At 44.4% G+C, this 13,933-nt stretch overlaps 1 protein-coding gene across 2 annotated transcripts in view; it reads left to right on the top strand.

Moving 5' to 3' along the window:
* Window positions 1-1,467: 1,467 nt before the first annotated feature.
* LOC128701549 (muscle LIM protein Mlp84B) overlaps window positions 1,468-13,933 on the top strand; it is a 60,177-nt gene continuing 47,711 nt past the window's right edge. For both annotated transcript variants that reach the window (XM_053795291.2, XM_053795290.2), the window contains exons 1-3: window positions 1,468-1,624; window positions 7,053-7,186; window positions 7,995-8,148. In XM_053795291.2, the coding sequence (XP_053651266.1) occupies window positions 7,072-7,186; window positions 7,995-8,148 (269 nt within the window). In that variant the 5' untranslated portion in view covers window positions 1,468-1,624; window positions 7,053-7,071. The remainder of the gene's footprint in view (window positions 1,625-7,052; window positions 7,187-7,994; window positions 8,149-13,933) is intronic.

Below are 13,933 nucleotides of genomic sequence, written 5' to 3'. Positions count from 1 at the left end.
ACAGTAACAGTAGTAACAACAGTACTAGCAACAGTAACAGTAGCAACAACAGCAACAGTACTAGCAACAGTAACAGTAGTAACAACAGTACTAGCAACAGTAACAGTAGCAGCAACAGTACTAGCAACAGTAACAGGAGTAACAACAGCAACAGTAACAGTAGTAACAACAGTACTAGCAACAGTAACAGTAGTAGCAACAGTACTAGCAACAGTAACAGTAGTAACAACAGTAACAGTACTGGCAGCAGCAATAGTGACGGCACTAGCAGCACATGCAGCAACAGTAGAAGCAACAGCAATAGTAATAACAGAAGCAACAGAAAACAGTAGTTTAAAAGAACTGTTTAGCAACAACAGAAGTGTGACAATAATGATAACAGAATCTGTTTCAAAAGCATCAACAACAGTAACAACAGCAACAACAACAGTACAACAACAGTAATAACAGCAACAACAACAACAACAGTAACAACAACAACAGTAATAACAACAGTAATAACAACAACAGCAACAACAAAAATAGCAGCAGCAGCAGCAAAAACAAGAATAACAACAGCAGCAGCCGCAGCAACAGCAACAACAGCAGTAGCAGCAAGAACAGCAATAAAGGCAACAATGCCAGCAACAGCAACACCAGTAGCGACAATAACAGCAACAGCAGCAGTAACAACAGCAGCAGCAACAACAGCAGCGGTAGGAACAGCAGCAGCAGCTGCTACAACAGTTGTAGCAATAATAACAGCAGAATTAAAAGCAACAGGAACAATAACAGCAGAAACAGCAGGAGCAATAACAGCAGCAACAACAGCAGGGGCAATAACAGCAGCAACAACAGCAGGAGCAATAACAGCAGCAACAACAGCAGGGGCAATAACAGCAGCAACAACAGCAGGAGCAATAACAGCAGCAACAACAGCAGGGGCAATAACAGCAGCAACAACAGCAGGAGCAATAATAGCAGCAACAACAGCAGGGACAATAACAGCAGCAACAACAGCAGGAGCAATAACAGCAGCAACAACAGCAGGGGCAATAACAGCAGCAACAACAGCAGGGGCAATAACAACAGCAACAACAGCAGGGGCAATAACAGCAGCAGCAACAACAGCAGGGGCAATAACAGCAGCAACAACAGCAGGGGCAATAACAGCATCAGGGAAAGTAATAAAAGCAGCAGGTGCAGCAATACCAGCAGTAGGGGCAGCAGTAATAGCAGAATGGGTAGCAAAAACAGCAGCATGGGCAAGAAGAGCAGCATGGGCAGCAAGAAGAGCAGCATGGGCAGCAAGAAGAGCAGCATGGGCAGCAAGAAGAGCAGCATGGGCAGCAGCATGGGCAGCATTAACAACAGCATGGGCAGCAGCAGGGGCAGAGTGTGGGTTGCCACCCACCACGAGGTGCCACCACCACCACCTCCGTAACTTGCACACGACACTACCTTGGCACCCTAGTGCCGTGTGCAAAAGGGTATTCTTGGCAGTGGGCGGCAGGGAAGGGGGCGGCACCCCCATGAAAACCTCCGGCCGGGTTCTCTTGGTCTTCAATCGTTTAGGGACGGGGAGTCGAGAGGCAGTCTCCATCAGAGAAGGAAGCAGCCTGTCTGTAGTGTTACCTGTGTGAAGGTAGGGGGCCTCTCCCGTGTTAACACAAACACGGTGTCTTTAAATAACACCCCGTGTGATAATACCAATTGTCTGGGAACTCCTGCAGCCGTGTCGGCGCCGGCTGTGGGAGTTCGAAGGTGGAAATATCACTTCGAAGTGCTTGAGGCCGATGGAGGCTCCGGCTAGTTCGACTTCTTCGCCCGGCCACAATGGCTTTCAAGAGGGTGCCAGCCTTAATCGCCGTCAGGATCATTAATAATCCCCAGACACTTTAGTTCGTAAGCTACTTGTTAATCCCCCTCCTTCCCTCACTCCCTTACTAACTCCCTTCTTCACTCCATCCCTCACAGGCAGGAGGGATTGTGTGTTCGCGACTGAGAAGAGTTGGTGTTAGACATCGAAGTCAGAGGGACTTGGTAGTGTTGTGGTCTGTTGTTGGTGCTGTGAGAGGCAGGTGTTCATGGTGGGGTCTGCAGGTGTTCATGATGGGATCTGCAGGTGTTCATGGTGGGGTCTGCAGGTATTCATGATGGGAACTGCAGGTGTTCATGGTGGGGTCCACAGGTGTGCACGCTGAGATATGCAGGTGTGCACGCTGTTAGCTACAGGTGTTTACAGTGGGACCTACGTTGTTTACAATGGGATCTAAAGTTGTTTACAGTGGGATCTACAGGTTTTTACAATGGGATCCACAGGTCATCATAAATTGACCTAAATTGCTATTCATATTGTGTTCTAAGGACGTGTACATTGTGCTCTAAGGACATGCACACTGTGCCTTAAGTTCACCACCCATTACATTAGCCTATTAAAAAATCATGCACATTTATTAATGTGAATGTTGGTATAAAACCATTTCAACAGTTTTAAATGCGAGTGGGTGTGGACGATCACCTTGTGCAACTCCTGACGTAGGTATACAAGGTGTTTCAAATTGATAGACCCAATTTTAGTATATTCTGCTTTTAAATTGGGTCCATTGCTTTGAAACATTCGAATATTCCTGAGGGACATCTTTCTTCTTCACTGGATCAGATTAATGTGTTTTGGTTTCCAGTGCTCGTAACACCTGCTGCTGTGTAAATAACTGGTGTGGAATACGGACAGGTTGATAAATGAGACACCTGTGTGGCAATAACTGGGTTACTTTTCTTGTGGGAACATTTCGCCAGCTAGTGGCTTCTTCAGTCCAGTGCAGAGATGTGGTGGAAGATGAGAAGTGTGAGACAATCAGTCTCTGACTCCAGGCTCGGGGACTGATTGCCCCCACACTCCTCATCCTTCGCCGTTTCTCTGTATTGGACTGGAGAAGCCACTGGATGGCGAAACGTTTCCAGAATAAAGATATTCAAGTATTGCACAAGTACGACTCACGAAATCGTAATGAAACGATTGCAAACAAACCATACCACGGGTGGGGTTTGAACCCGCGGTCAGAGAGTTTCAAAACTCCAAGTATCTTATTTATCAACCTTCTCTATAACACCGTCTCTTTCTTTATTTTGTGAAGGTAACATTCAGTCATTCTCTCATTATTATTGTTGCTTTTATTTTCACCGTTTCACGAGACCGTAAGACTGAAGGAGCACTGCATCAGGCCTACTGGCCTATGCTAGACAGTCCAGTTCACACCCACGTAACTTTCCAACCTATTTTTAAAGGTAACTAAAATTACCTGTCAGTTTGTTACACTCATATACAACTCTACTGCCAAATTACTGCATTTCTACACCCCTTTCTGAACCCATTGTTGCTAGTCTTGTCTTACTTAGAGATTTTCAGCACGATATTTAGATCCCCCTTATTTATTCATGTCTTGCATATGTACACTACAGTCATGTCTCCCCTAATTCTACGTTACTCCAGAGGTGCAGACTCAGTGTCCTCAGTCTGTCCTCATAGGAAAAACTGCTGATACACGGGATCAACTTTGTCATCCTCCTCTTTGTTTTCCAGCGAATTGATGCCCATTTTGGTAATATGGTGACCAGACTTTCGCAGCATAACTAAATGAGGCCTTACCGAAGATATATAAACTTGAAGTATAACCTGAGGACTTCTGTTATTTATACATCTTGATATGAAGCCAAGAATTCTATCAATTTTATTGCTAACACTTATGTACTGTTGTCTTGGCTTTAGATTACTGCTGACCACAACTCCTAAATATTTTTCGCATTCAGTTTGAGTGATTTGTACCTTTCTTTATTATCCTGTGGCCTCTTCTAGACCTCTTCTAGGTCTATCAGTGAGCGAGGTTTTCTCCAGTGCTTCATTGTTTAAATTGTTATCACTAAAAGTCTTGGTATGTGTCACTGTCTAAGACAAGCACCACTCAACAGTCATTAATTATTATTTCGTGTCTTCAAAGCAACTAAGAATTCTGGCAGGATTTGCAGACACATTTAGTAGAGGTTTTACAGATGGTCGACGCATAACCGTGAAAAAATTCGCCTGGATTTGATTCCCTCTGGCAAATCCTGTAAATAAATCAGAAACATTACTGGAGCAGGAACCGAACCTTGTGGCACTCCAGTGGTGATGTAAATGCCAGCAGTGATCATGTGACACCACGGAAGTTCTCAGTCAGATGACTAAAAACTCCTGACTCACGCCAGGAAACACTTGTGCTGTTTCCTGACAAACTTTACCTAACCTAACCTAACCCTACGGGTGATGTAAGTGCCAGCACTGATCTTGTGGCACTCCAGTGATATCTCGCGGCACTGACACTGGTAATGTAAGTGCCATCATTGATCTTGTGGCACTCCAGTAATATCTCGCGGCACTGACACTGGTAATGTAAGTGCCAGCACTGATCTTGTGGCACTCCAGTGATATCTCGCGGCACTGACACGGGTAATGTAAGTGCCATCATTGATCTTGTGGCATCCCAATAATATCTCGTGGCCCTGACACTAGTAATGTAAGTGCCAGCACTGATCTTGTAGCACCCCAGTGATATCTCGTGGGACTGACACTGGTAATGTAAGTGCCAGCACTGATTTTGTGGCACCCCAGTCATAACCCGCACTTGGGAGACGCAAACTGATGAGGACGTTTCGGACCGACTTGTACCATTAGCAAGTCACACTGAAGGGAGAAGAGAAAGAGGCTAGAAGATGCACGACAGAAGGCGGGGGAAGGGACTGGTAGAACGGGAGGAGGGAGTAACAGTAGTAGTAGTAATATTAGTGGTGGTAATGGTATTATTATTATTATTATTATTATTATTAGTAGTAGTAGTAGTAGTAGTAGTAGTAGTAGTAGTAGTAGTGGTAGTAGTAGTAGCTATATCAGCATTTACCTAAAGGTTTTTGCTATAATTTAAAGTCAGGCCAATAACTGAAAAAGCTTGGTTTAAAAGGCTTGGTTTAAAAGGCTTGGTTTAAAAGGCTTGGTTTAAAAGGCTTGGTTTAAAAGGTTGGGGCCATTTCTGAACATTGCTAAACGTGTCATATTTCCACATGTTCACCTATAATTGAACACCAAGGTGTTCCCTCACCTGGTCTCGTTGCTTGTGTTCCTAATATGAACACGTTGAACATGTTCACACAGATGTTCATGTACAAGAACTTGCGTTCACTTTGAACATTGTTGGCTATGTAGGTGTCAGTGTTCACACACGTGTGTGTGTGTGTGTGTGTGTGTGTGTGTGTGTTCTATTTTTGCATAGTAGAAGTTATTTAGATGTGAACAAATGAAATGAACAATTTTCAAGTGAACACCTGTTGTGGTGAACATTGCTATAGTGAACATTTGTTGTGTTGAACTTTACTATAGTGAACACCTATTGAATGGAACATTACTATAGTGAACCTCTGCTGTGATGAACATTCTTATAGTGAACACCTGTTGTGGTGAACATTCCTATAGTGAACACCTGTTGTGGTGAACATTCCTATAGTGAACACTTGTGACGAACATCATTATAGTAAACACATGTTGTAGTGAACATTCCTATAGTGAACACTTGTTATGGTGGACATTCCTATAGTGAACACTCGTGAACATCACTATAGTGAGCACCTGTTGTGATGAACATTCTTACAGTGAACACTTGTGAACATCACTATAGTGAACACTTGTTGTGTGAACATTCTATACTGAACACCTGTTGTACTGAACATTCCTATATTGAACACTTGTTGTGTGAACATTCTATAGTGAACACCTGTTGTACTGAACATTCCAAAGTGAACATTTGTTGCAAACATTATTATAGTGAACACCTGCTGTGCTGAACGATCCTATAGTGAACATTCTCCAGTACTGAACAAGATGAACTGAAAAAGAAAGTTAATTGATAAGTGAGGCTCTGTGGCACTAAGTGCCAGTGAGTGCCACGGTGCTAGGGCAGTGTCAGTATGGTGCCAGGACAGTGTCAATATGGTGCCAGGACAGTGTCAATATGGTGCCAAGACAGTGTCAATATGGTGCCAAGACAGTGTCAATATGGTGCCAAGACAGTGTCAATATGGTGCCAAGACAGTGTCAATATGGTGCCAGGACAATGTCAATATGATATCAAGACAGTGTCAATATGGTGCCAGGACAATGTCAATATGATATCAAGACAGTGTCAATATGGTGCCAGGACAATGTCAATATGATATCAAGACAGTGTCAATATGGTGCCAGGACAATGTCAATATGATACCAAGACAGTGTCAATATGGTGCCAAGACAGTGCCAATATGGTGCCAAGACAGTGTCAATATGGTGCCAAGACAGTGTCAATATGGTACCAGGACAGTGTCAATATGGTACCAAGACAGTGTCAATATGGTGCCAAGACAGTGCCAATATGGTGCCAAGACAGTGTCAATATGGTGCCAAGACAGTGTCAGTATGGTGCCTCAGTGCCACGGGTACAGGAAGGCAGCTGGCCCTGTTTTTTTGGCACTCTGTTCATCAGCCCTAAAATAGCGGCGCCACTCAGTGCCAAAAATAACTCATGGATGTGTGCCGGCTAGTGCCTACACACACACACACACACACACACACACACACCAGGGGCCAAGAGCTATGAATCGACCCCTGAAACCATAATTAGGTAAGTACACACACACACACACACTAGAAAAAGAATTGAAAATTACAAAAAGCTTGAGGTCCCTTAGGGACTAACTCACATCATCCTGTCAGTTCTTTGAACCATTTATTTACTAGACTATGTACTCAACTCACTGACGTCTTCCTTAGGTCACTAGACCATGTACTCAACACACTGACGTCTCCCACAGGTCACTACACCATGTACTTAACACACTGACGTCTTCCACAGGTCACTACACCATGTATTCCACTCACTGACGTCTTCCACAGGTCACCATGTACTCAACACACTGACGTCTCCCACAGGTCACTAGACCATGTACTCAACACACTGACATCTCCCACAGGTCACTAGACCATGTACTCAACACACTGACGTCTTCCACAGGTCCACCACCGCCGCAGAAATGCCCTTCAAGCCTCCATCTACCCCAAAATGCCCCAAGTGCGAGAAATCTGTATACCACGCCGAGGCTCGGGTGGTGGGCGACGTGTCCTTCCATAAGGAGTGCTATAAGTGCAGTAAGTCACCTGCCTTTGTTTACAACTCTCCATTAAGTTGCATTTTCCAGATAAATCAGACACTTGTGAAACATTTGGATGTCTTCATTCTGGAAGGCTAACCTGTGGCTTCTTCAGACCAATGCTGAGAAAAGGAGTCAATCCCTCAGCCAGGAGTCGATGTGGTCAATCCATTAAGATTGATGGAGTGAACACATCGACTCCAGGATGAGGGGACTCATTATCTCAAACTCCTCCTCATGTTCCACCTTTCTCTGCACTGGACCGAAGAAGCCACTGGCTCGCGAAACGTTTAAGAATTATCAACTTGACAGTTTTCTGAGTCATTTATTCACAATCTTGTCCTATACTCATAAAATAAATGACCTTTGTACATGTGTATGACATAATGGACTTTATCTTGTAGTGAGATAGTAAATGACTGACCACAACTGAGGCAAACTGGTTCATTTGTGGCACTTTCACTGACAACATTTCGGCCCTGGGACCTTGATAACTTTGAGGTCCAAGGACTTCGAAATGTCTTCAGTAAAGGCGTCCTAAGCGAATGCATTCGTATCCATTTTTCCCCTCCTCACCTTTGCATTAACCTGTGCTCTAAGTTACCTTTGTTTATATCTGTAAATTTCGACAATCTACCATTAAAATACCCCTCGTAATCATTTCGAAAGCTGAACAATTTGTCTCAGCGTACTTGCAGCTCCCTTTGATATCGATCTCACCCTCAACTTATATCGATTCCACACAAGCCAGTATTTGCTGTATGTGCTGGAGATTCATCTCGCGTTTTCTCCATCCCCTCTTCCAGGTATGTGCAACAAGATGTTGGATTCGACCAACTGCAACATGCACGAGAATGTTTTATACTGCAAGACCTGCCACGGCCGCAAGTTTGGTCCTAAGGGCTACGGCTTCGGCGGTGGCGCTGCTGGTCTCAGCATGGACACTGGCTCACACCTCGAGTAAGTAGCCTCTGGCTCTTCGCCTCCATCTAGCTCCATGGTCGGAGACGGGAAACTAGGATGAGATGTTTACCTGGTAGATGTTTCGCTGTAAAGGAGAGAGGAGAGCTCTTCTTAGAGCGAAACGTTATCCAGATTTTATCCTGTTGGCGTCTCTGTCCGTAGTGGGGTATTGGGGTCACAGCGAGGTCCCACAGTCTTGCTTGGAGAGGCGCGCAGGTTCTGGTCCCAATGGGAGCTAACTTGTTCCCCCAGGGTGCCAAACTGATTCCCCAAGGGTACCAGGCTGATTCCCAAGAACAGCACACTGATTCCCCAAGAACACCAGACTGATTCCCCAAGAACACCAGACTGATTCCCCAAGGGCACCAGACTGATTCCCCAAGGGCACCAGACTGATTCCCCAAGAACACCGGACTGATCCCCCAAGAGCACCAGACTGATACCCCAAGGGCACCAGACTGATTCCCCAAGAACACCAGACTGATTCCCCAAGAACACCAGACTGATTCCCCATGAACACCAGACTGATTCCCCAAGAACATCAAATTGATCCCTCAAGGGCACCAGACTGATTCCCAAGAGCACCAGACTGATTCCCCAAGGGCTCCAGACTGATTCCCCAAGAACACCAGACTGATTCCCCAAGAACACCAGACTGATTCCCCAAGAACACCAGACTGATTCCCCAAGGGCACCAGACTTATTCCCCAAGAACACTAGACTTATTCCCCAAGAACACCAAACTGATTCCCCAAGGGCACCAGACTGATTCCCAAGAACACCAGACTGATTCCCAAGAACACCAGACTGATTCCCCAAGGGCACCAGACTGATTCCCCAAGGGCACCAGACTGATTCCCCAAGAACACCAGACTGATTACCTAAGGGCATCAGACTGATTCCCCAAGGGCACCAGACTGATTCCCCAAGGGCGCCAGACTGATTCCCCAAGAACACCAGACTGATTCCCCAAGGGCACCAGACTGATTCCCAAGAACACCAGACTGATTCCCCAAGGGCACCAGACTGATTCCCCAAGGGCACCAGACTGATTCCCCAAGAACACCAGACTGATTACCTAAGGGCACCAGACTGATTCCCCAAGGGCACCAGACTGATTCCCCAAGGGCACCAGACTGATTCCCCAAGGGCGCCAGACTGATTCCCCAAGAACACCAGACTGATTCCCCAAGGGCACCAGACTGATTCCCCAGGAACACCAGACTGATTCCCCAAGGGCACCAGACTGATTCCCCAAGAACACCAGACTGATTCCCCAAGGGCACCAGACTGACTCCCCAAGGGCACCAGACTGATTCCCCAAGGGCGCCAGACTGATTCCCCAAGAACACCAGACTGATTCCCCAAGGGCACCAGACTGATTCCCCAAGAACACCAGACTGATTCCCCAAGGGCACCAGACTGGCTCCACTGCGCCACCACCCAGTAAGGCTGGTGGGTACTGCCTGCCCACTACCACCATATATTCCTAGCAATTTCTCTATCAGTCTTTATCTCGTAGAATCTTAAGAGGCACCTAATAACATGTTTATTTTTCCACTATAATCTACCTTGTCTATAATTACTATCGCATTTCCTTTGTCTGTTTCGTAAGGTGAAGTCCAGGATCTTTCCTTAATTCATGGTATAACTTAACAAATCGTTGAAGACAATTGTATTGGGTTGTATTAGGTTAGGTTGTGTTGCAGAGGTGTGAGTACAGCTCACACCTCTGCAACACAATTACCATCAAAGATTTGTTAAGTTATACCAGGAATTAAGGAAAGATCCTGGACTTCACCTTACGAAACAGGCAAAGCAAATACGATGTTAACTATGGACAATGTAGATTATAGGGGAAAAATGAACATGTTATTAGAAGACGGGGGGGAACTTACGTGCCTCTTAAAGGTCCATTACATAACCCGCAGATAGGAGAGACGACCTTACGACGACGTTTCGCTCCGACTTTGACCATTTACAAGACTTGTCAGTGGTTCAAGTCGGACCGATACGTCGAGGTAACTTTCCCTCACTCCTATGCGCGGGTTATTTCTTTATTGTTCCAGTCACAGTATTGTGCCTTGTTGTTACTTAAAGGTCCATTGATGAGTTAGAGGCTAAAGTCATGTCACCGGCTCCCTGTTGACAATATCCTGACTCTTAAGAGTGATCTATATTACTGACATGTCACAGTTGTCAAATTAAGAGCTTTTTGTCTCAATTGTGAAGGAACAAAATACTTCTAGAGAGGTGAGGTTAGGGGTTACCTCTAGAGAGGTGAGGTTAGGGGTTACTTCTAGAGAGGTGAGGTTAGGGGTTACTTCTAGAGAGGTGAGGTTAGGGGTTACTTCTAGAGAAGTGAGGTTAGGGGTTACTTCAAGATATATGAAGGTTACTCTTTTAAATGTGAGGTTAGGGCAATGATTAAGAATGTGAGGTTAGATCAATGCTTAGAAATGTAGGGTTAGGGCAATGCTTAGAAATGTGAGGTTAGGGCAATGATTAGAAATGTGAGGTTAGGGCAATGATTAGAAATGTGAAAAGATGGGCAACTCCTCGAAATGTGAGACTGGGAACTTGAGCCCAGTATTACCAAGATAGACACAAGACCAGATTATAAGCTAAATTCTGGTAATGCCAAGAAGCTAGAAAACTTATGCTAGGAGTGCCATGAAGCTATAGAAGATCTATGAGTGCCAAGAAACTAGAAAAGTTAGGCTAGAAGTGCCAAGAAGCTAGAAAGCTTAAGGTGATGGTCTCTCTAGTAGAGCACATAGCAACACTAAGGCAAAACAGTATTCTCAATCACTTAAAAAAATTATCACAGTTCCTGGAAAAAATCCCAATTATCCCCCTTTTCAAAATTACCCCAAATCATCCAGGTGGGCGCCTAACCTGCAAGAAATATATATATTATTTAAATAACTGTATATTTGATCAAATATTTTTGATTTCTTAAGTTACATTGTTCAGTTTTCACAATCTTTTCTTTTTTTTTTATTTTCGACTCAAAATTGTTAATGATTTCCGTCTTGATGGTATATTCCCTCTCAGACAGAGGACAGAGGGCCTTCTCTTGTTATTTTTTTGTGTTTAATATGAATTTAGGTTAATTATAATATGGAACTTCTCAATTGGTTAAAGTGTCGAGAGCTGTAGCACACGATATTGCCCACAAGGTGCACCTATGTGCACTGGAGTGCTCTGGTGGGGTGAGTGAGCCACCAGAGCACCATAATAGTGTCCTTAGTATCAACACGCCTAACTTAAGTGTTTTCTTTTTTCAAATATTAAAAAATAATGCTAAACAATAACAACTTTTTCTAAAAAAGTAGTGATGGCCACTGTGGTAGTCTGTGGTAGTCTGTCTGTGGTAGTCGTGCACCCGCCAATAACCAGTTGGGAAGTTTGCCACTTTCTGTGACCAATACTGCTTTCAACAGGAAGCTTTCCAGCCACTTACACTCTTTCCCCCTTCCTCCCTACAGAAAGAACTAAGTCATCCTTCTGCGCCTCAGTATACAGTCTCGAAATTAAAAAAAAAAAAACGTATAGCTTTCGACTGGTGGCTGGAGGACTCTAGTACCTGGAATGAACAGTATATATTACCCTGGAGACGTTTTAGTAAACACACACACACAAACAATCATTTTTACGTCCAACACGTGAAATCAGAGTTAATTTATGCATGTTTCTCTTTGGATCTATTTCTCCCACTGTTGACCTTGCTTTCTCTCCCACTCTGTCTTTCTCTCTCTCTCTCTCTTTCGTCTCCAGTTATACTCAAACCAGCGCACCAGCAAAGGGAAAAAAAAATTGGACTGGCAACGTTCGAAGCTTTAAATTGTGATCATTGGCTTACTGCTATACAGTAAACGCTGCTCTCAAGCCTCTGCTACGCGCTTAATGCTTTAAACGCTACTCAACGCTACCAGCGGCTTCGGACGCACCTACGCCTCTTATTAAACGCTATTTACGCTCTACGCACTTCGAAACGACTCCCTGTCAGGAGGGCGCTGACGATCAAACACTAAAAGACACTCTGGTGCGGTCAGACCCAGCTGAAAGAGGCTGACACTTGTTATTGCAAAGCTGGCGTCAGCAGGGGTGATGTCCAGGCTTCGTAGTTCCTGTCATTTCTGCTGACAGCGAGGGAGGCTGACGCACCAGAGGTGAGTGTCAGCCGTTCTGGCGACCTCCAAGGGGAGACATCCTAGGGCAGACCTCTCAGGGTAGGCCTCCTAGGGCAAGGCCTCCTAGGCAAGGCTTCCCAGAAGAGACACACCCGTCCCTAGGAGTACACAGCATTAAGTTGCTTCTCGCTCGGCTCACTAACAGTGTGGGTGGTACATAATACTTGATCTCATATCTACCAGAGCCCTGGCTTACCCCACCATATCTCCGTGGACCCATGACGGCAACACCCACGGCTTACTAAGCCCCTGCCTCGTGGACCCACAGTGGGGAAGCCACTGGCTTTAGTGCAAATCGCCTCTCATCTATTGACATTGGTAAACAGACACAAATTACATTCATTTAGGGTTTAAAGTCACCCACTACGCTAACTATATTTATTTTATGCTCAGCTTAAAGCTTATATTTTTTTTGCTATAGTGCTATTTTTTATACGCTCAGTCGACGTTCCTATTGTAACCTCTGGACTATTTTTTATAGGAAATATACGCTACAAAGAAATAAAAGTGTGGGTTTCCTTCCAATAATGACCAAAATTGTATGTTAAGATATGTTGGAAATGCCTCGGTGAGGTGTTAAGCAGTGCCAAGCAGGAGAACAGATCTAGCTCTTGGCACGAATAACTTGCATTGTCTAAAATACAAGGGAGTATACGGGCATCCATCTGCCGAACACCTGTGTTCAGGCACCTGCCTACAACCTTGTCCCGAACACCATTATGGATGCTACCTAAATCCCAAATAAATGTTCCAATCTCAGCTATGGTTGTGTGTGTGTGCATGTTCCTTCCCGTACGACGGCTGTGGACGGCGGCGTGCCCTGAGGCGCGCTTCCCCCACACTTTGTGCTAGGTTAAGACAATTGATCTGAAGAAGGTGGAAAAGTAACGACCTGTTAGAATGAGCAGCCACTGGCAGAGTGCTGGCCCTTCTGGTACTCCGCCAGCGGTACTCTAGGTAGTAGCAATCCTTGTTGCTATCAACGCCATTACTTGCCTCTCACTAAAACTATAGAGAAAGCCCTCTAACCTCTGATTTGTCCCGGAATAAATCTGCGGAATCAAAACTGACCATAGATGTTTATTCGTTGTAAAAACAAGAAATCTATTAAACTAAACAGAATTTGTTGCAGGATCGGACCTACACGTGTGTCAGAAACACGTACCATACATCCCGTCACTCATAGACACGCGTGTGATATAGACACGTGTGTGATATAGACACGTGTGTGATATAGGCACGTGTGTGATATAGATGTCTTGGTTCAATGTTACATTTCCACCTTTAAAATGCCGGTACAACTACTGAAATATAACAAAACAAACAAAATTGCCAGGGTGCCACTTATAAGAGCCAGTGCCAAAATAGGCCCTGATATATATATATATATATATATATATATATATATATATATATATATATATATATATATATATATATATATATTTGGGCCAATAAAAAATAGAACTTGACAAATAAAATATACGACAATATTAATAGTAAAGTGATAAAGGCAGTAAATCTTTGAATCAAATTGGACAGTAATGTAAGATAGTGAGCTAATTCAAGTGAGAGACAGTGAGATA

The sequence above is a fragment of the Cherax quadricarinatus genome, chromosome 78 (assembly GCF_038502225.1).
Source record: "Cherax quadricarinatus isolate ZL_2023a chromosome 78, ASM3850222v1, whole genome shotgun sequence".
Classification (NCBI taxonomy): Eukaryota; Metazoa; Arthropoda; class Malacostraca; order Decapoda; family Parastacidae; genus Cherax; species Cherax quadricarinatus.
Note: the sequence above shows the minus strand (reverse complement) of the source record. Positions and strands in the feature narration are given on the sequence as shown.